The sequence below is a fragment of the Pangasianodon hypophthalmus genome, chromosome 25, assembly GCF_027358585.1.
Source record: "Pangasianodon hypophthalmus isolate fPanHyp1 chromosome 25, fPanHyp1.pri, whole genome shotgun sequence".
Classification (NCBI taxonomy): Eukaryota; Metazoa; Chordata; class Actinopteri; order Siluriformes; family Pangasiidae; genus Pangasianodon; species Pangasianodon hypophthalmus.
The window spans coordinates 2704366-2725196 of NC_069734.1; the positions used below are offsets into that span (position 1 = coordinate 2704366).

Consider the following 20831-nt stretch of genomic DNA (forward strand, 5'->3'; position numbering starts at 1 on the left):
GTGAAGAACTCGGCGTGATTTCCAAACAGTCTCGCAAAGAAGATATAATTTCTAGCTAGGGCAATGATGCAGTTGATTGGGGCTCTTTTCGTTGTTGTACGGGACGCATCGGGCGCTTTTGCTTTCACGCCACAAATGTTATGTGGTTATCTGCATCTCCAAAAGATCACAACATGTCTACAAGACACCCCTGTGCTTAGCGCTGACCACTTACGATCGGATTACCCTTCGTTTACTTTTAAAATTTCTATAGAAAAGAAATGTTATGTATTATTTTCCATTCTGATAAACCTCTATTCTAAGTATCTTCAAAAAAAAAAACACTTCCTTGATACGCAAATGACCATGACATTGATCATTTGCCATCTGATGACTTCTGGTGACGTTTTGATCATACCTTAGCTACTTTCCCCTGAAAACACTGTTGCTAAAATTAAAAAAAATGATGATCACTGCACTCTACTGCATTAGAAGTCTACAAGTGTAGCCCACAAAAATGTTTGCTTAACATCTGTAAACCTTCTTCTGGGATGAATCTCTGGTCCAACATGTTCATGTTCATGTTCATGTGCTGCACTTACAATCACAGAGACCAGGAGGCGCTAGCACTGGGCTTTAGCACTGATACAACAAAGTGCTGAAAGTATCCATGTGAAGAATAACAGCTCTGGAAAAAGGTAAGAAAGCTGCCAGCGACAAAAAAAATACACATTTCTGATCATCTGGATTTTCGTTGTAAAGAGATCAGTCTGTGGTATGTATTGTTTTTAGCGTTTTCAGGCGTTTTCTGTGAGTCTTCCGCTTTGACAGAGCTTTTTTTTTTTAACCAGCTGCATTGTTGATGCTGTATTAGCCGAGTAAGCTAGCTAGCTAGCTAGCTAGCATTAGTCTCCTGAAGTAACTGTAAATACCTTGTTAGCTCACTTGGCTGAGTATTGAGTGTAAATAGTAAAGCAGTTAATTTGTTAGCACTTTATAACTTGCATAACTAGTCTGGATTCGTCACACATTAGTTAAGTTACTAAACTAGCTAGGATTAATCCGTTAATTTTTTTTATACAGGAAAAATAAATCAGTGAAGTAACTCGCTAGCTAGTGAAATCCTGTGGTGCCGCCCAGAAGCTTTTTTTTAACGTTAGCATCAAATGCTAGCTTAGTTAGAGTAACCGGCAGCGTAAAAACAGCCTCATTGCAGATTTTAGTCTATATATTAATAACAAATATTAAACTTCTTCAATATTTGTGATTGAATTCTGAACAAGCTGGAAATGTTTTAGCTAGCTAGCCTTGAGCTAACTTCGAGAGCTAGCAGAGTTGGCCGAGTTGCGTCATCGGATTGAGCTAGCGGTTTGCTCGAATGTCGCACGACTAAATATTTCCAAAAACAAAGCTACTGTTTTAGACTGAATTCGCAAAAGAGAAATAACACGTAAATAATTATTCGCTGCGTTCAAAATGACATTTTTTTTTGCGTTTTTTTCTTCATGAGAAGCCAAAAACGAGATAAACCGCCGCTCAAGTGGTTAAGAAAAAAAAAAAAAAAGTCGCGCGAGCTCTGTTGCTAGGCAACTGAGAAATAATGGACGCTGATCGTCAACTAGCTAATGCATTAGCTAGCTTTTATACTAACAAATCAAAAACAGAATTGATATTTTAACCATGTAGAGTTCTCTGCAATGTCAACATTTCTCTCAGATGTGCTGTTAAATTGCTTTAAAAAAAAAAAAAAAGACACCACAACTAAAGATTATACTATAAACACATCTCACCAGTTAACTGAACTTGCTGAGCCGCCATTTTGAGAAAAAATAAAACTTGAACACTGCGTCACAAATTTATGAAATCCCAGAATGGATGCTCTTTTTGTATTTACAGATTGGTAAATTAAATTTTTTTTTTGAAATACTCAGGTTTAAGAGTTTTGTCAATGGTGATTTTTTAATATTGCATAACCCATTGAGGATTGAGATTGATGGTAAATATAAATACAGTGTAATTTTAGTCGTGCTAAGTATTTTCTTATATTTATAAACACATGAGGAAAATGTTGATATTACGGACAAATTTGTCTTGTTTCGTCTGCGATTCTGCCTTTATGAAGTCTTCAGTTTTAATGGCTATGTGCAAGCTAGCTAAATTATTAGAGTCAAGCCATAAGCAACACAATTTCTTCAACAATTTAGTTGAAGAAGTCTGTTATTTTAATGTTAGTTACATTAGATGAAAAATGCATAATGGTTGTTTGTACAGTAATGTTAGTCGTGATTCATTGTCAAGAGTACACTCAGATTATGTTTTTCCTTTTAACAATGACATCCTTTGCCTCTTCACAGAGAATTCGAGCTGTGTTTTTATGAGATGGATGGTGATAAGATTGAAGCCAAAGGTAAAGTAACAGTGATGCTATTATAATCTCCACAATGATCTTCATTGTTTGTTATTAAAAAAAAAAAGAGCAAGCTATTCTGAAGCTGTTCAGAAGCTGAAATATTTATCAGCTGGAGGACTGTTGTTTCTTCTGTAAAGTTACGCTGTGCGTGATTATTTTGAGATGCTATTCTGGCATGGGTAGTATAACGTTTCAGTCTAAAACTTTTATGAAGACTTGATTATTGTGCTTTCAAGACGTCGCAGCAATTGGATTCCTGTCCAATCTGTCATTTACACAGACGTGGAGATACATCTGAAATCTGTACACTCCAGCATTGTAACAAAATTCCCTACCATTCACAGGAGCAGAATACGATCTCTCACTATCTGTCAGGCCAAAAGCTAATTAGCCTTGTATAAAATGAGCTACCTGTGGTAATGGTTCCCAAATGGAAAGGGTGGAGAAAGCTATTTGTCTAGTTTCAGGTTAAAAAGTTACATTCGTCTTTTTTTTAAAAGATAACAAAGTATGTCTGCAGTCCTGCCAACCTCCATGCATTTTAAATAGGAGCTTCACAATTTAATATCGGTATGACGTATCACTCAAAATGATTTTAAAAAAGATTTCCCCCAAATAAAATGTCAGACAGGGCAACTGAAATATATGAATAGGGAATGACTGACAGTAACTCTCCAATGTTACCTGATACCCCTGAGAAGCTCCGCCCCCTTCCCCACATCTCACATTGTTAATCTTTTGGCTAGTGCGCTGATCTCGACTTGATTTCCTGCATGAAAGATGCTCTGATGAAAGTAACGGCTTTCTAATATCAGCTGTCATCAGTCAACAATAGTTCTTAAGATTGAAATAAAATTTCAGCCATCGAAAACTTTCAGCTGTAAATGGTCAAAAACAGCATTTTCAGGAGAAAGAAAAAGGTTGGTTTTTTTTTTTTTTTTTACCAAAAAAAAAAAGAAATAGGCCTACAATGAAGTGTCAAATTTAACATTTTACAAATAATTGTAATGGTAATGATAATTAAAAAGTGATAAAATTGTAATTGTTTTCTTTTGCTTTCATGTGTCAGTCAGCTCAGACGCATTTAAAAAGTTTGAGCAGCAGCAAATGAGTAAAAATTTCGGACATGTAAAAGTAAAACCATTTCATGGTTGCTACCAAGGACATGTAAACAAGTGATTTGTAAAAGGACTTTATTTATTTATTTATTTTTTTAAATATACTGTTTACTGAATTTTTAGCCCCAGTTTTGCATCTTGGTGTCACTTGTCCTCCACTGCTGCTTTGAATAACAAACTGGGCTGAATTTCCCAGATAAAAGGCTCTTTTTCTGTGTGCTGATGACTGTCCTCTGTTTGCAGGTAAGGTAGGCGATCTGGTGATGCAGAACCCACAAGCACTGGCAGCTCTTCAGGACAGACTAGACAACTTAACACAAAGTCCTTCAGTTATGGACAGGTCAGGACAGAGTTACCCGATGTTAATGTGTCACCGATGCCACCTTCTCTGAATTTTACTGCAAATTTGACTATTTGTAAATGTAAATGATTAGAAATGAGCATGTTGATGGTAAATAATTTCCCATTTCCACCTGATATTGCAGTACACCATGGTTCGGTTGCTGAAAGGTGTATTGGTGACTTGTACTTTCACCAAGGAACTTAGTGTCCTGGTTAAACACAGGGTTCTTAATGTTCATTTACTCAGCACATATTCTAGTGTAGTTAGAAAAACAACTTGCCCTTTTTAAACAACTAAAGAAGGGATTTTTGTGTTTCACTCTGCTGCTGGAAAATGTTCTGGTCCAGCTGTGCAAAACCAGATGTTCATCTGTTCATAAACCACCTCCTCTCTCTCTCGTCCCTGCAGCTTACCACTGTCCGTCAGGAGAAGAGTCAACGCCTTAAAGAATCTGCAAGTCAAGAGTGCACACATAGAAGCCAAATTTTATGAGGAGGTACATGAGCTGGAAAGAAAGTACGCTGCTCTATATCAACCACTGTTTGACAAGGTGAGTCGTAGTGTTGAATGTAAAATAAAGCAGACGGAAACACGCTCAGTTCACAGCTATAAATGGATTTGAGTCTACATAACGCCAGTAAGGTGAACCAGGAACCATATGAACTAGTCCTCCTGTGGGTTGGGTAGTTAAAATGGTAACAAATACACAATTGAGATGAAATGTTATGGGAGGTGGCACTTCGAAGTGAAAATCTCATCCAGTCAATGGTGGCTGTAGCTCAGTTTACATAATGGTAAATAAAAAACACGCTGAACCTTGGTGACATTGATGAAAATGCTGCATTAAAGCTTTAATTTCACAGATCTGGTAACTATAAGACACACATCGGAGTTTTGCTTTATTCAAAGATTACCCTTTTTTCTGAGTAACCTTTTTTTTTTTTTGCTTTTTTATACTAATAATTGAGGCACATAGTTTGGCATGTGAATAATGTAGATTTTTCCTGTCTTTGTCAGCCTTTCTATACAAAAAACAAGGAAAAACTTCATTTCCTGAAACAAGAAGACTAGGGCTCAAAAGCTCTAACATGTCCACTTACTCTTTCTGTGTGGTGTGTTTATTTCTTTCTCCACTGTGTTTGCCTGCAGAGGAAAAGCATTGTAACTGGTGCAGTGGAACCTACAGATGAGGAATGTGAATGGCAGAGTGATCATGAGGATGAAGAGCTGGCAGTGAGTATTAGCACTGTTCAGCTTATTTTACACCAGAAGCAGTGTGTTGCAACCACTTCATGACGTTTCTCATTTTAGAACAGGTGTGGTTTACAGCCGAGCAGAGCATTCATTACTGTGTAGTCGGTATAGTAAATATAACAAACAAGTCTATGTTCTGACTGCACACATTACGACTATATCATTACCACCCTGGTGGGCAGCGAGGAGAATAAGAAGCAGGAGGCATGCTTTGGAAAGAGCGACATAGTTTTTGTTTGTTTGTTTGTTTGTTTGCATTGACAGTGTTGAACAAGAGCTCTTTTCAACACTTTGTTTAACACATTAGATGACGTTAAACAAAACAAAAAAGGGCAGTCGGGCTATTTTCATGGTCAAGGTCATTGTCAGCTGTTACGGCAGTCAAGTCTCTCTTTTGTGGGGCAAAGACAATGACTGAAACACAAACAAACTATAAATACACCTCATTTATAACTTCACACAGGTGTAACCACTCATTCATTACAAATTCATTATTTGTGTCCAGTGTAAAATGCCGCGTTGATTAACATGGAAGCAGGGATGCTGTGGTGTTTTTGTGTGGTTTGTTTATTTTTATTTTTGCCTTATTTTCTGTCATTTTTTTTTTCATTTGCCAATTCTAGCAAGTTCATATTTTTAAACTGCTGCTCGTGCATCAGTTAAGAATTAGTTAAGGGGTGTGCACACTTGTGCAACCAGGTTATTATGTTTGCTTTCACTTGAATTTAATGAAGCCACCTTTAATGAATGTCACATTAAATGTGGATAAAGATCTGATGTAATTTATCATAAAACCTGCCATTTTACCAGGGTTGTGTAGACTTTTTGTATCCATGTTATATGAGCTGACAGACACCCACTATGGGCTAGTTTTGTTCTGATTAACAGGGGAGAGCGTTAACCCCATCCCACTTAGAGAACATGCACAAATGTGCTGTCTTGGATTGGTAAAGGATGGCTGTGGCATTGTCAGGATTCAAATTTGTGTCTTCCCGATGAACACTGGAGCCCTCTGTTTGCAACACAGTCTTACCTTGTCTGGTGAAAAATGGGCTTTATATTGAACTTTTCAGTGCTTTTCCTTTTAACTTTGTTATACTAGTCAAACTACACTATCACCATAGCTTTGTATTGTGGTGATTGATTAATGCTGTCGTAATTGTTCCTCCACATCAAACCTGCATCTTTAGATCATCAATCGAGTAAACGTGTGCTGATCGAGGACCTGTTTTTTTTTTTTTTTTTTTTTTTTTTTTTTATGAGAAGTACAAATGATAATCAGGAATCAGTCTTGAACTTTCCTACCCAAATCACTGTGAAGGCCCTGATCTTCCAAGACCATGTTTGTGTGGTCAACAGAGAGGCTTGTAATCTTGTAATCAGAGCCTGACTGCTCTTTTCAGGATGAGCTACAGAAGAAAGCCTCCATAGAAGAGAAGAAAGCGGAAGAGGAGGGCTCTGCCGAGGAAAATCCCAAAGGAATTCCCGAATTCTGGCTCACTATATTCCGCAGTGTGGACATGCTGAGTGATATGCTACAGGTGAGCCAGCGAGCCTTTACTCCCAGTGAAGTAATTCATTCTTCACACTGTCTTTAGGGGAGACTGGACAAAATGTGTTTTATAGTCCAAAATTCCATGACGGTATAATGCCTCACAGGTTTGTCATGGAGTAAAGATATTTGGGGTTTAATGTGTTTAAGGTTTGTTTATGGAAAGGAAAGTGTGTATGTGTGTGAGAGAGAGCATGTGGTTTGGGGAGGGTTCGCACTGTGTTTGTATGTATGTATATAAATAACTCCAAGTTCTTTGGGTTTATAATGTAACCTGTAATGGTTTTCTCCCACCAGGAAGCCGATGAGCCAATCCTTAAACATCTACAAGATATTAAAGTGATATTTTCTGGACCCAATGAACCTATGGTAAATAATGGACTTAATTCCTTTCATTTTACAGTATTATAGTCTTTTCCAGGCACAAATTAAGTCTTTTACTTTGTACATAAAGGTTTTCAAATGATAAATCACTCCAGCTGATGTTGTCATTAAGTCCAAGGCTGAGTTTAATTAGGGACCTGAGAAGACCTTTTCATTTAAGACCATGTAAGCAAAGTTAAAAATAATTTACTATCTACTGCAGCACTGTTGAATTCTTTATTAAAATGTTGATTACTTTTCTGTAACAGAAGCTCTGACAGTAGCTCAGCTGTAGATCACGGGTTTATATTAAGACTCTCGTTATAAACGGCAGCAGTTTGTAACAGTTTTTATGAAACAGGTCAGAACAAAGACATGCTGTTTTTAAATAAAAATTATTAAGCATTGACAAATTGTTGTTATAACAGGAATAAAAAGCTTCATGACATGGTGTTATTGGAAAATAATCAATGTTGAGGTGGTAACAGTAAATCTGATTCATTATAGCACCCTGTCGTTGATTATTTTCCTATAATAGCACAACCCAGAGTGTTTTACTCCTTACATACCATCCTGTCATAAGACGCTCATGTTTGTCAGTTGCTCTTACTAATATAGTGCATATAAATGTTAATATGCATGAATTCTTGTTTTTTTTTTTTCTTCTTCTAGAGTTTTACTTTAGAGTTTCACTTTGAACCTAACAGCTACTTTAAAAACACGGTCCTCACAAAAGTCTACAAGATGAAGTCGGAACCTGACGCCGAAGATCCTTTCTCCTTTGAAGGCCCGGAGATCATCGACTGTGAGGGGTGTGTGTAATAGTAGAGCCATTTATGTTACACTGAAACATCATTTTCTCAGTTTTAATTTGGAGATTTTAGTGGTTCTGGTGTAAGAAATTGAAACAAGACATGAAATCTTTGCCATCTTTTTTTTTTTTCCTTTATCTTATGACAGATGTGAGATTGAATGGTACAAAGGGAAAGATGTTACCGTCAAAACGATTAAGAAAAAACAGAAGCACAAGGGCAGGGGTATCGTGAGGACGGTCACTAAACAAGTGCCCACTGACTCCTTTTTTAACTTTTTCAACCCAATTAAAGGTAAAACCTTTTATGGTCGATTGGAAATCACAATTTAGAGACTAGATGCATTGTTAAAGTTATTAAGTGATTATTTACAGATGAACTGTGACACCTTCTTTCTCTTCCTTTACAGTTTCCCCAGATAGTGAATTGGTGAGTCCCTACGTCCTTTATATTCCGGTGCTTTTAGCAGTTTTGCTAGTTTTTTTTTTTTCTTGTGTTGGTAGTGAAACATATTAAATACTAAGGCAAGGTAAGCATTTTAAAGAACCCCTGAACATGATATATATATGTTAGTGTGTGTGTGTAAATGAAATCATTAAAAATAATCCATGTAGAAAATAAAATGTTTAATACTATTTTTTTTTCTTTTATACTCAAAGAAACTAATAGAACTTGACCTAGGCACATTTTTTTTACATCTTTACTCTTATCATTAATTGCCAGGAATATACACGAATATGCTATTGGGCAGTGAATATTGAGCGTAAGGTGTTCCCAATCTGTTTCTTTTAGTTAATTAATTGTTAATTAACCATTAATAAGTGCTTTATTGTCTACATGGATTGTTCGTAATGATTTCAGCTTGTTTTTAAAAGCTAAGCTTTGCTCAGTATTCAATATACAAGAGTGAGTCAAATGAAAACTTAAAAAGTGCAACGTAAATTAGAGAAACGGTGCATTAAATGTGTAGTTTCAAAAGTAGAAATTCAGTACTGATGCACTGTACGCAGTAGCCCTTTTTCTGCTACTTTAAACCGAATAGGCTTGAATTGTATCATAATATTCTTAGTGATTTGACTGACTGATTGAATTAATTAATTCATTAACAGCAGCCCATTCTGTTAAAATATACCATTAAGTCCAATATTCTGTTCATCACTAACGTTAGCTATAATAAAGAGCCTGTTTTAGAGCCTGCTTAAGTAACATCATTAACTCAGCTCATGTTCCCTAATCAGTTTTAAACAGAATTTATTCATTTTAAATGGAAAAAATTGTGACTGTATGTCTCAGTGTTAAAAAATTTGATCAAAACACTAATCGATTTTAAAAAAAATCAGCACACAAGATGAGTTAGCCATTGAAACATCCCGTTTTTGAGTTTGTCCAGTGTACTGAGGCATGGGTATGTTATTTATGAGTATGTGAATGTTTTATGTGCTAACAGGATGAGGACTCGGAAATTACTCTAGCCACAGATTTCGAAATCGGACATTTCTTCAGAGAGAGGATAGTACCAAGAGCCGTGCTGTACTTCACCGGAGAGGCGCTGGAGGATGACGAGAGCGTATGTGAAATATCCGCTTTATTCACCAGTGTTTGCTTTTGTCAATGTTCCCTGTCACAGTTTTCATAATACTGCACACCACAAACATTGTGTATGTGCCAGTGCACATAATTGTTGTGTTTGTGTAATTGTGTTCTCACAGTTTGAGGAAGAAGAGCTTGATGAAGGTGAAGAGGAGGTAAATTTATTATTAGATTATTTTAGTAATACACACTTTGTTTTTTCTTTCTATTTTTTTTTTGTGTGTGTGTTTAGGGTAGATTAAGAAGAATCTTGTTGGATAATAAATGTGTGTGTTTGTGTGAAATAGGATCAAGAGGATGATATGGAGGAAGACGAGGACGAGGGAGATACAAAGGTCGGTATTAATTTTTTTCCCTTTAAAGTCCCAGAGAACATAGAGTAAAATATGCATGTAAGACCGCAAACATGTGCATTAAGTAAAGCATAATGTAGAGCGTTCCAGAAGGATCACTTAGTGTTAGTAAAAGTTATTGATGAGGGTAAATCTTGAACATTAGGACTTGGGATGCATCGATACCGATACAGGCATCATGTTTCGATCCAATACGGTGCTGATTTACTCACACTCATAGCTGAGGCTGTGTGACGTAAGCATAGTGTACGTTATCACGTTGTCGTGAACAAATGATTGAACATGAACACAAAATGACAGTGATCTGTGCTCTGTGAAAGCATCTCTAGGAGGAACTACAGCATCTTCCTACATTACAAGTAACTTGATAAAATATCTTAAGCATAAAACTCAGCATGAGGAATTTATTGCTAGCAGCAAATGATGATTAGGTGGAAAAATATCCAAAGGCAACACTAGCTGAGTGAAAATAACAGTTCTTAATTGACAACGAGGGATTTGATGCAGTGAAAAAAAAATAATAATAAATTCTCCATGGCAACCGTACTCAAGCCAAGGTAACTAATGTAGCTAGCTAAGACACTTCGTTTAAAATCAACTAGCTGTGCTCCTTTCATGGAAACTGTTTAAACTGGGAAGACATAAACAAAGTTAAATAAAATGTTCCATGATGCCCCTGATCGATCAATAGTCAATCAATAGGTTCGTCATTTCCGTATCAGTATTGGTTTCGACGAGTACTAAAAACAGGTACTCATACGAAAAAAAAAGTGTTCTCGCTGCATCCCTACTGCCTACACGACCGAGATAAATCTACTTAAAAAAGAAATCACACATTAAAATTTTGGGACTTTAAAAACCACTTAATATTGTGCATTTCTAAGTCATTTTAATCATTTTTATTGAGACTGGTTCTGTTGCTTTTTAATCAGTTCTCCACTATGCTTTTGCTATTTACATCCATCTTGTTTGTTTCAATTGTTTGAGTTTAATTGTCATTGTGGTTGTTCTCCTTTTTCACTCCTCCAATTACAGGCATAAGTCATTTGTCACTTCATGCATTTCTAGGTAAGTTAGAAATGTCATGAGCTCACACACATTACTGTGGTCCTTGTGCTTGCCCCATCTCATTTCATTAATCAGTCCATATCCATGTTTGTCATGTCATATACTACCACCACCATGCTTTATTTATTACATTTACACATTATCCACTTAAACGTAGTTGAGCAGCTATGATCTGTTTAGTGCCCACGTGTTACTTTTGTGCAGGAGCCAGGTAATGGATGACTGTTTTACTAAAATCAGCAGATCGCAGTTTTTAGTCTGTTTGAATGGAAACTTGGTATGTTCTCCACCTCCATGTGGTTCTGTCATGCTCGTCAATCACGCCCAGGGGCAGAGAGCATCAGAGTGAGGCAGTCTCAGACTGACACCAAGTGAACTTTAGTGAGGAAGTGATTCGACTCTGAATCGACTCAACTGCAGGAAGTGAATCAAACACACGGGTTTTGGGTTGCAGTGTTTTTTGGATTTGTTTTTCTTTTTTTTTTTTCTTCCCTGTAGGTATGATCTGATAAACTGAGCCAAAGAAGAGAGCTGTAGTGCTGCAGAAATTCCATGTGTTCTGGAGATTTGGACCGACAAACAAAAAGAGAAAAATGAACACTGGATGCAATAAACACGATAATGATAATAGTTAATTATATAATTATCTAACGATTTGTTTAGCACTGGCTCATGTTCTCTGTGCTCGGGTGCTTTTTGTGGTTTCTACACACACTTCTGTTCTTTTTACCTTTTTACCATCACTGTATTTCTGACGAGTGAATGACTGAAAGAGATTTACAAGGATGTTTTCAGCCCTATACGATCCTCAGCTACTGTTTTTAATTATAACCTCTAACCAAACCAAGTAGTAAACAAAACAAAAGTATCAATTTCACTCTTATTATGACTCATACAAACAAACAGACTAAAATTTATGAAAGTGCCTGCATTCAGCTTTAAATTATGTTGATGGTGTTTTTTCGTATTTGAATGATTTAAAAAAAAAAAAAAAACAGAAATATTTGGATATTTCCATTTCTGAAGCTTTCAAATCCGTAATATCAAAATCCAACTTTTAGTGAATTTTGCACGCCATTATTCACTTCATCTGCTACTAAAAAAAAAATCACCAAACATGTCTTAGTGAATGAACTGCATTTTATTATAAGTGGAAAACAAAACTAAAAATGGATTGCTTTTTCTCACTCCTCTCCAAAGAAATCCTTTGCCATAAACATCTCCATTTCCTTTTTGTCTCAAATGAAGGCCTTGTCCTGACTCTCTTATTCTCAGAGTTGGTTGAGAGACTTTTTTCATTTCTCCTCAAACTGAAAAGTAAAAAAAAAACAAAAAAAACAATGTGATTGAGATCTTGTTTTCTTCCTTTCATCTTCTCAAAGATATTGACTGATGCTGAAGGACACTGAAAGGTGTTCATTAGATTCGAAGACCAGGACAAGGCCTTTGTGTTCACGCCTCTCTGTTTTCACTAACACTGGAGCTTAATGCTTTGGGAGCAGCTTTGATCTTGAAAATACTGAGTACAGAACGTGTGCATATTTCTGTGCTGTTTCGTCTTTCATAACCCTCTTGGATGAATCAGTGATGATGCGTCATGAATATTGGTTATTGTAAGGTTTATTGCGCTATAACCTACGTGCATCCATAAAATCTAAATTGTTCCTGGATCAAAAACTGTCTCCTTTAAACATGAATGAATGAACTTTCATACCCAGTGAGGTTCCGCATTTCACGTTTATGTCTGCTTCAGAGTTCACGTCGTCCTGCGCTGATTGGTGCCGAACAAACCCAAGATGTTAACCCCTTAGCTGATAAATAAAAGTATAAACTATCATTTAATAAAGAGAAGAAGCACAACACAGATAAAGCACTATGATTGTTTTTGTTTTTTAAGTAACATTAGAGCTGTTTTTTTTTTTTTTTTTTCAAAACTAACTCAGACTAGGGGCGAAAAAAAAACAGAAACATCATCTCAAACTAGAATTTCCTCCCGGAAACTCAGGAGTTCAGCAGATGACATCATGTCAATATGGCTGTTTACGCCATCAAAAGTAAATAAAGTACCACTTTCTTGCTTTTAAATGAGACTATAGTTGTATTTAATTTAGAGTATTCAGCATAAAGACACATTAGTTGATTAAATCTGCCATAATGATCATAGAGTTTGTCAAAACACTAGTTTATGAGCTTTTGGCACTCAGACAGAGCAAACAAGAGACAAGCTTTCATGGAGGTGTCCATGTTTTATTATCCTCTGTGTAGCTCAAACGCTCAAGATCGAAAATGACTTAATCGTGTGCTCTGATTTTCCGCTTTGGAGTTGACCGCAGGGGTGGATGCAGGTTACTTGGGTTAATGACATTTTAGTTCATTTTCTGCCAAAAATATTAAAGAAAATTACAAGCAAGGCATAATTATTTGCATACCCAATTATTAAGATGAAAATTACTCACTTTTTCTGTGACATAGTTTTGTATTCCACTATTCCTCTGCCCTCTGCTGGTGATATTCAGATACTACGCACAAAATGGGAAAAAAAAAAAAGCTGATTTTCTCTTTGAGCTGCAGCATTATCTGTTACTACCCAAGATAATTAAGGATAATTAGTGTAATTGAATGTTTAATCTGTGTAGCTAAGGCTTTGTCGACCTTCAGAAACCAACAGAAACCCTACTAGAGATACTGAATGTAAAATTGAAAAAAAAAAAAAAAAAAACTGTATAATTAAAAAAAAAAATTATTATTGTTAAAAAATTTTCTCCTGACTTATCTATTGTTAAAATTTGGGGAAGGAAAAAAAAAACAAAACAAGCAAATATGCCACACTGGTTTGTAAAATTAAAAAAATAATAATAATTTGCAAATCACCTGCAGCATCCAAGTAGGATAAATCTAAGAAAGCAAACACTTTTCAGATTACATGGTTGTAGTTACTGCAAAAGTTAGTGTCTGATATGCTATATTTAATTATTTAGTTCTTCTTCCTTCCTTCCAAACTGGTTTAAGTGAATTTTAATGTTTGTTCCCCACTTTTCTCCTTGTTTAGAGCGGAGAAGCCCAGCCTGCAGAGTGCAAACAGCAGTAACAGACTAGCTCCACCTGCAGCAAGTCAGTTTCCTGCTCAGCGTCGCCTCTGCAGAACAGTCATCCTAACCAAACAGCAAACATCAACAGAATAACATTGTGCATGATTGATTTTTTTTTTTTTCCTCCAAAAAATAATCTCTGTTACCAAAAATTGGTAGAATAAAACAACGAAATTCTGTTCATAACTGTGGGTTATTGCATTCTGAGCAAACTGCCGATTGGTTTATGTTCTAAAATCGTTAAAAGTTTTTTGTTTGTTTGTTTGTTTTTAATCCAGACACACATTCCGGAGGCCCTTGCATTTGGAAAGTTGGAATCAGATTAATTCCAAAGTTAATTGATTTAACTTTTTTGACTTGATAGTTTACTCAGGGTTTTTTATGCTGAGAATACATGCACACGCTCCGTTGTGAAACCGCTGATAAGAAACTGATCCCACTTCGTTCTTTTTTTGTTTTGTTTTGTTTTTTTGTTTGTCTTAGGTTCTTACGGTTATTGTTGCTCCAAAAACTTTTTAGATCTATTTCAAATTATTCTGAAGTTATTTATATAAACGTTGCTTTTTTTAAATGGTGTTAAACTACACATACTGTACGTGTTCCCCCCGATGGATTTCAGAAAGTGGAAGAGCGTTGTCTCTTTGCCCTGTATGTCCTGTGTCCCTACCTTTAACTACAATGTTGTTGCTTTACTGCCCCGAGCGCTTACTAAAGAATTAAATATCAATATTGCCAAAAGATCTATTGTTTTCTTTATTCACTGTTATAAAAATGACAGGGTGATGACTTTGGCTTGTACTGATTCTGACCATGTACTATTGAAGGCGGATGAACAAACTATAACCAGCAGAGGGCAGCATAATAGAACACAAAAATAAGTGCAGATAAAGTTTAAAAAGAAGAGTGGGTTATCAACAGGAACTAAGTAAATAAATAAATGCAAATAAATTTAATATACAGGGTGTCCCAAAAGTCTCCATACACAGGGGACTGTGTTCACCAGCACCACATCGGTTGTGTCTTCATCAGTGGATGATCGTGGATGTTCACTTCTTGGTTGGTCCACAACTCTTCCAGTCTTTTTGAATTTGTTAATAAATTGGTGACAGTGTCGTGTGTGATGTGCTCGCCATGTTTCCTGTTAAAGTCCATCGCAACCTTGTGACAGCTTCCCGATCCAGCCATGAGAAGGATTTCAATAAGTTCTTCTTTTGTCAAAGGCATTCTTAAAAGCTATCTGAAAAAAATAGATAAACTAAGTATGAAAAATTTTGGAAGATATTTTCTTATAAAGTGTAAATTTTCCCTATATACAGAGACTTTTGGGACACTGTATATTGTATGAAACACACGCTGTCACAGAGAGAGACCAGAAGACACACTTTGTCTTAATGAAACGTGAACATTTATCACAGAGAGGCCGGAACAACACTGACTCTTAGAGACTGCAACACACACCATACGCTCACACAGAAACTGGAACACACACCACATGCACATTGTAGAGAGACCCAAACACAGACACCATCCCAAAGAGACCCAAACACAGAGACCATCCCAAAGAGACCAGAACACAAACACCATCACAAAGAGACCAGAACCAACACTGTAACTGAGAGACCCAAACACAGAGACCATCCTAAAGAGACCAGAACCAATGCTGTAACTGAGAGACCCAAACACAGAGACCATCCTAAAGAGACCAGAACCAATGCTGTAACAGAGAGACCCAAACACGGACACCATCCCAAAGAGACCCAAACACAGACACCATCCCAAAGAGATAAGAACCAACACTGTAACTGAGAGACCCAAACACAGACACCATCCCAAAGAGACCAGAACACAGACACCATCATAAAGAGACCACAACCAACACTGTAAATGAGAGACCCAAACACAGACACCATCCCAAAGAGACCAGAACACAGAGACCATCACAAAGAGACCAGAACCAACGCTGTAAATGAGAGACCCAAACACAGACACTATCCCAAAGAGACCAGAACACAGACACCATCACAAAGAGACCAGAACCAACAGTGTAACTGAGAGACCCAAACACAGACCCAAACACCATCACAAAGAGACCCAAACACAGACCCAAACACCATCACAAAGAGACTAGAACACAGGCACCATCCCAAAGAGACCAGAACCAACGCTGTAACTGAGAGACCCAAACACAGACACCATCCCAAAGAGACCAGAACCAACACTGCATCTGAGAGACCCAAACACAGACACCATCACAAAGAGAACAGAACCAACACTGTAACTGAGAGACCCAAACACAGACACCATCCCAAAGAGACCAGAACCAACACTGTAACTGAGAGACCCAAACACAGACACCATCACAAAGAGACCAGAACCAACACTGATACCATCACAAAGAGACCAGAACCAACAGTGTAACTGAGAGACCCAAACACAGACCCAAACACCATCACAAAGAGACCAGAATACAGGCACCATCCCAAAGAGACCAGAACCAACACTGTAACTGAGAGACCCAAACACAGACACCATCACAAAGAGACCAGAACCAACGCTGTAACACAGCGAAAGGAAAACACGCTGTCACAGAGAGTCTGGAACACAAACTGTCAGAGAGACACCAGAACACGCACTGGAAACCGGAATACACTGTCGCAGATCGACCAGAACACACACCATTTCAGAGATGAATTTTCAGCAAGAACGTCACAGGATCTGTGAATCTACAGAGGCCCTAAACCACACGTAGTGGAAAAATGTGACTTACTAACTTTTGACTGATAACTGAATATCCTACTATTTTAAACTTTTCAAGATATCACATTATTATTTTGTCTTAATATATTATTATTTTGACTTTTTCTGTCAAATTCAAAAGGTCAAAATGACCATTATGCCCATTATATGGAATTCTGTCAGTTTAAGTGTTAGGAGTTAAATTAATGTCAAAATGACAAGATAGTAACTCAATAACAGCATTTCAATGGGTTTTTTTTTTCACAACATGCTGTTCAGGGCTTGAATATGAATCAGCTCTCACCATTCACCTAAAAGAGTCGTCTCATTTGTGAAAGACACGTCACTATTACGAATCTTAATAACTCCTTTCTACTCACAGACGCGACTAAGGCCAAAAATGGCGTCACTCTCAGAACGCTGTAGCAGTTATAACCAGTTTATTGTACTTGATTAATACAAACCCTCATCTCTTTTCCTTCTTGCCTCTGTGCACTATTGTTTATTTATTTCAGATATTTAACATTGTTAGATGATAATGGACTGAAATAATGCCAGAACACTTCTGAACATTTCAGAAGCCTCCATCAGCCTGCAGTTCATTTTATTTTTTTTCCTCATTCAATCTTGACTACGCCACACAACCAAGGTAAGTGGAAACAGAGAGGGGTGTCATTTTCTATTTCTCTCTCTCTCTCTCTCTCTCCATCTCTGAATATTTCAACCATTAAAATGGCTCATATTTGATTCTTCATCATCATCCTCATCATCATCATCTCACAATCTGGCTTGGATTTAAAATCCATTGTTCAGTTTATTAGACAGAGAGTTAGAGTTACTTTATTGAGTGCTGGGAAGAATGAGTGACACATTGTGACAGATGCAGTCCCTTACAGCTACTTTAAACCTTCTCTTAAGATATCTCTCACTTAGAAATTAGAATCTGATTATTCAGATCTTATTAGAGCTGGACTACATAGCCGTACCCTTGCATGTGGTGCCAGTGGGAGGGTCTGGACCCATATGAGGGGTGTGGCTGAGAGAATTCAACATTGCTATTGCTATTGTTTGTACACACACACGCGCACACACACGAACACACACACACACACACCTTCAAGCCTGGGTTTTTGTGTCCATGAGACCAAGATCTCATGTCTGTTTAACAAAAAAAAACAAGAGACTTTCATAACACACATCTGTTGTATGATGAATGTGACCTTCTCAAATGATTGAGTAAACGTATGTTTTATGAGGTGTAATCCATTAGTAACGTGAAATAAATCAAATTTTGCATTGCTTGTATTTTCGTCATGTGACACTGTGACAAATTGTTATTCACACGTTCAGAGATGCTTTGCGTCTCATTTTAGGAGTTTACAGATGACCATTTTACTTGTGTTTCACTAATTTCTTAGCTCCACCCCCAGGTCTCTGGCCCCGCTCCTTATCCAACAACAACATTACAATATGTTGGTATGAAAAATGTGGAATGTTGTGTTGCAATCACAGATGGAGATGATCATTATAGGATTATTTTTGACAGGAAATTACCTCCATAGCAGTTTTAGTTTATTTTTAGTATCTTTAGAGTCATGTATTTGTATTTAAAATATTCCTGGATTTTATTGTTTATTACAATTTCTAAAATTTGTATTAGATTAACAGTAAATAAATAAAATGGACTCTCAATCCTGTCTTCATTTTTATCATCTTTTTTAGCCAGCCCACACCTACACTGTCTCCATCATTAATCTCCTGTCATTTTATGTCTATAAAAAATGTTTACTGCATCTGAGAAATAGTAAACACCCCCTCCCTAAATAACGGAATAACTCCATGTCTTACTTTCCCACCTCCCAGTTCTGGGCTTCCTGCCAATCTGCACCGAGGCTGGCATTGCAGCTCGCACCACAGCCAGTCAGAGACGCCCTCTCCGCCCATGTGTCACTCAAACCTAAGCCTCAGTAACCATGGAGATCCTACCCACCATGCCAAGTGTTCATTCAGCGTCCTCCCAGCGGCACAGAGGTGGGCGGGTAAGCGGGCAGGACAGCTGCATGCGCGGCACTTCCTCACAGATTCACAGCTGAAGACTAGGCATCTCGGTTTTTATTTACATAATACTGAATGTGGACCTTTCATGTACAGAGAGAACACATTTATCTGCAAATTTACATTCAGATATGGAGAAATAATTGAGACTTAATTAAGAATATATTCAAAATATATTCTTAACTTTATGAGTGTCACCATTTAAAAGTACTTGTCATATATTGTTGTTTTCATTCATTCATGTTGAGTAACCACTTTATCGTGGTCAGAGTTGCAGTGGATCTGGAGCTTAGACCCAGAAAACAAGGCAGTAGAATTCACCTCAGATGGGACACCAGTCCCTCACAGGGCACCGTGTACACACACATTCACACCTAGAAGCAATTTAGCATAGCTAATTCACCGACCTGCATGGTTTTGGATGGTGGGAGGAATCCGGAGAACCCAGAGAAATGAGGAAACCCAAGCGAACATGGGGAGAACATGCAAAACTCCACACAGACAGTAACTGGAGCACAGGCACAGGATCAAACCTGGAACCCTGGATCTGTGAGACGGCAACACCACCCACTACCACAACCTGCCAACAGCCTATTCTGAGTCAGATAGATTAGTTATGATCACCTAATTAATCTAGATCAATCTAATTTATAGATTAATTACAGGTTAGCAGAGCTTTAATGTCAAATTTAACAAATAATAAAAACAATGTTTTTTTTCTCTGCTGGATTGTAGTGATGTTGCTTGTCATGCAGATATGATTTCACACTTGCAAATTCTACTAAGTTGTGATTTATATTACAAATTTTAAGTTTGTATTTGGATAATGTCTATATCTGCCTGGAATCAAAAGGATCTAGTCTCACACCCAAAATGCAGATTTGTCAAAATGCTCAATTTGTCAATTTTTGCTACTGATTGATGACGTAAATTCATGTGCCATGGTCTAATTCAATGCAAAAAATATTCTTGAGAAATGTTTTCTGTGACAAAAAACTGAATTGTTGATTAATATCAGCAAAGATGCAACAAAACAACTGGTCTTCTCTCAATCCCTGAAAGGATATCTCTTACACTGACTCCTTCTGTCCTATCTTACAAGGAAAGGAACTCAGCCAACTTCTCTTCAGGTTCAAAAATAATGGCGTAACGCACCAGAAAGTTAGAACTTAGAAATTCAGCAAAGTGAAAAAAACTGGTGTTGATCTTCAGACTCTGATGTTTATTGCGTACTTCAAGAATCGTCAGATTAGCTTTTCACCAGTAGAAGCATAACTTCAGAAGGTCTTCACTAGCTCACTCTCAAAATGGAGAGACTAGCTTATGTACAGAGAATGAGTGAAGGGTGAGGGGAGAGATAAGAGAGAAGCAGGTCTAGGCAGACAGTATGTCACCTCTGAGCTTGGTGTGGTCTGAGATCATAAAGAATTGACAAATACAAATATGACATTCGGCATATTTAACACAGAACATAAACCTTTAGCAAATGGTCATGAAGTCAGAAGAAGATAATTAAAGTTAGCAATTAAAGAAAAATATTTCTTTCACTTTCAAGTCCTTTAATAATGTTTGTGCTCTTTCTGTGTTTAGAAACCTGACGTTTTGTCACTATTATCAGAAACTAATGTGTTCAGAACACTGAGCGAATGTTGCTTTTATGTTAAACATCATCTATGCTGAAATCTCCATGTTGGTAGCTTGCTAACCAGTGAATTATTACCCCCTCCTTACAAGTATACTACTACTATTAGCAGCTATAACAAAGCAGAGTCTGATCAATACTTTGCAATAGAGATACACAGTCTAAAAACTGAAGATTTGAGAAAAATCAGATTTGCTCTGCTGTATGAACAAAGACTATCAATATATAATATACAAGCTCTATGCTTTGATCTCTGTCTCCTCAGGCTCTGTTTGACCCTTACAGCTTTTTTTCCTTTTCAGGGTTTGTGTGTGGAAGATGGCCAACACGTGGGTCAGGGTCAGTGTGTGTCAAAGACCCCCTGAAATAGGCCCCCTAAGTTCACAGCACTGTCTGGCCATGCATGTATATGAAGCAGTCAGTCAGAGGGCTGTGTGTATGTGTGTGAGTGTGAGAGAGAAAGAGAG

General features: G+C 37.2%; 1 protein-coding gene across 4 annotated transcripts; it reads left to right on the forward strand.

Moving 5' to 3' along the window:
- The first annotated feature begins 547 nt into the window (after window positions 1–547).
- Window positions 548–14669, forward strand: nap1l4b (nucleosome assembly protein 1-like 4b). 4 transcript variants are annotated; one of them, XM_053229404.1, is made up of 15 exons: window positions 549–677; window positions 2334–2386; window positions 3751–3847; window positions 4259–4400; window positions 5000–5083; window positions 6508–6645; window positions 6954–7025; window positions 7692–7831; window positions 7980–8125; window positions 8241–8260; window positions 9279–9398; window positions 9541–9576; window positions 9709–9756; window positions 10810–10842; window positions 11341–13736. In XM_053229404.1, the coding sequence occupies exons 2-14, from the start codon at window positions 2359–2361 to the stop codon at window positions 10813–10815; spliced, it is 1077 nt and encodes a 358-aa protein (XP_053085379.1). In that variant the 5' UTR covers window positions 549–677; window positions 2334–2358; the 3' UTR covers window positions 10816–10842; window positions 11341–13736. The 4 variants fall into 4 exon arrangements, with proteins under 4 accessions (XP_026793393.2, XP_053085379.1, XP_026793396.2 ...); XM_026937595.3 differs by lacking the exon at window positions 11341–13736 and adding an exon at window positions 13892–14669 and having other exon boundaries at window positions 550–677; XM_026937592.3 differs by lacking the exons at window positions 10810–10842; window positions 11341–13736 and adding an exon at window positions 13892–14669 and having other exon boundaries at window positions 548–677.
- The last annotated feature ends 6162 nt before the right edge of the window (window positions 14670–20831 follow it).

Coding starts and splice junctions, on each gene's coding strand:
- nap1l4b (XM_026937592.3), top strand. CDS start 2,359: ATGGATGGTGATAAGATTGAAGCCAAAG. Junction 2,387..3,750: donor TGATAAGATTGAAGCCAAAG/GTAAAGTAACAG, acceptor CTCTGTTTGCAG/GTAAGGTAGGCGATCTGGTG. Junction 6,646..6,953: donor TGCTGAGTGATATGCTACAG/GTGAGCCAGCGA, acceptor TTCTCCCACCAG/GAAGCCGATGAGCCAATCCT.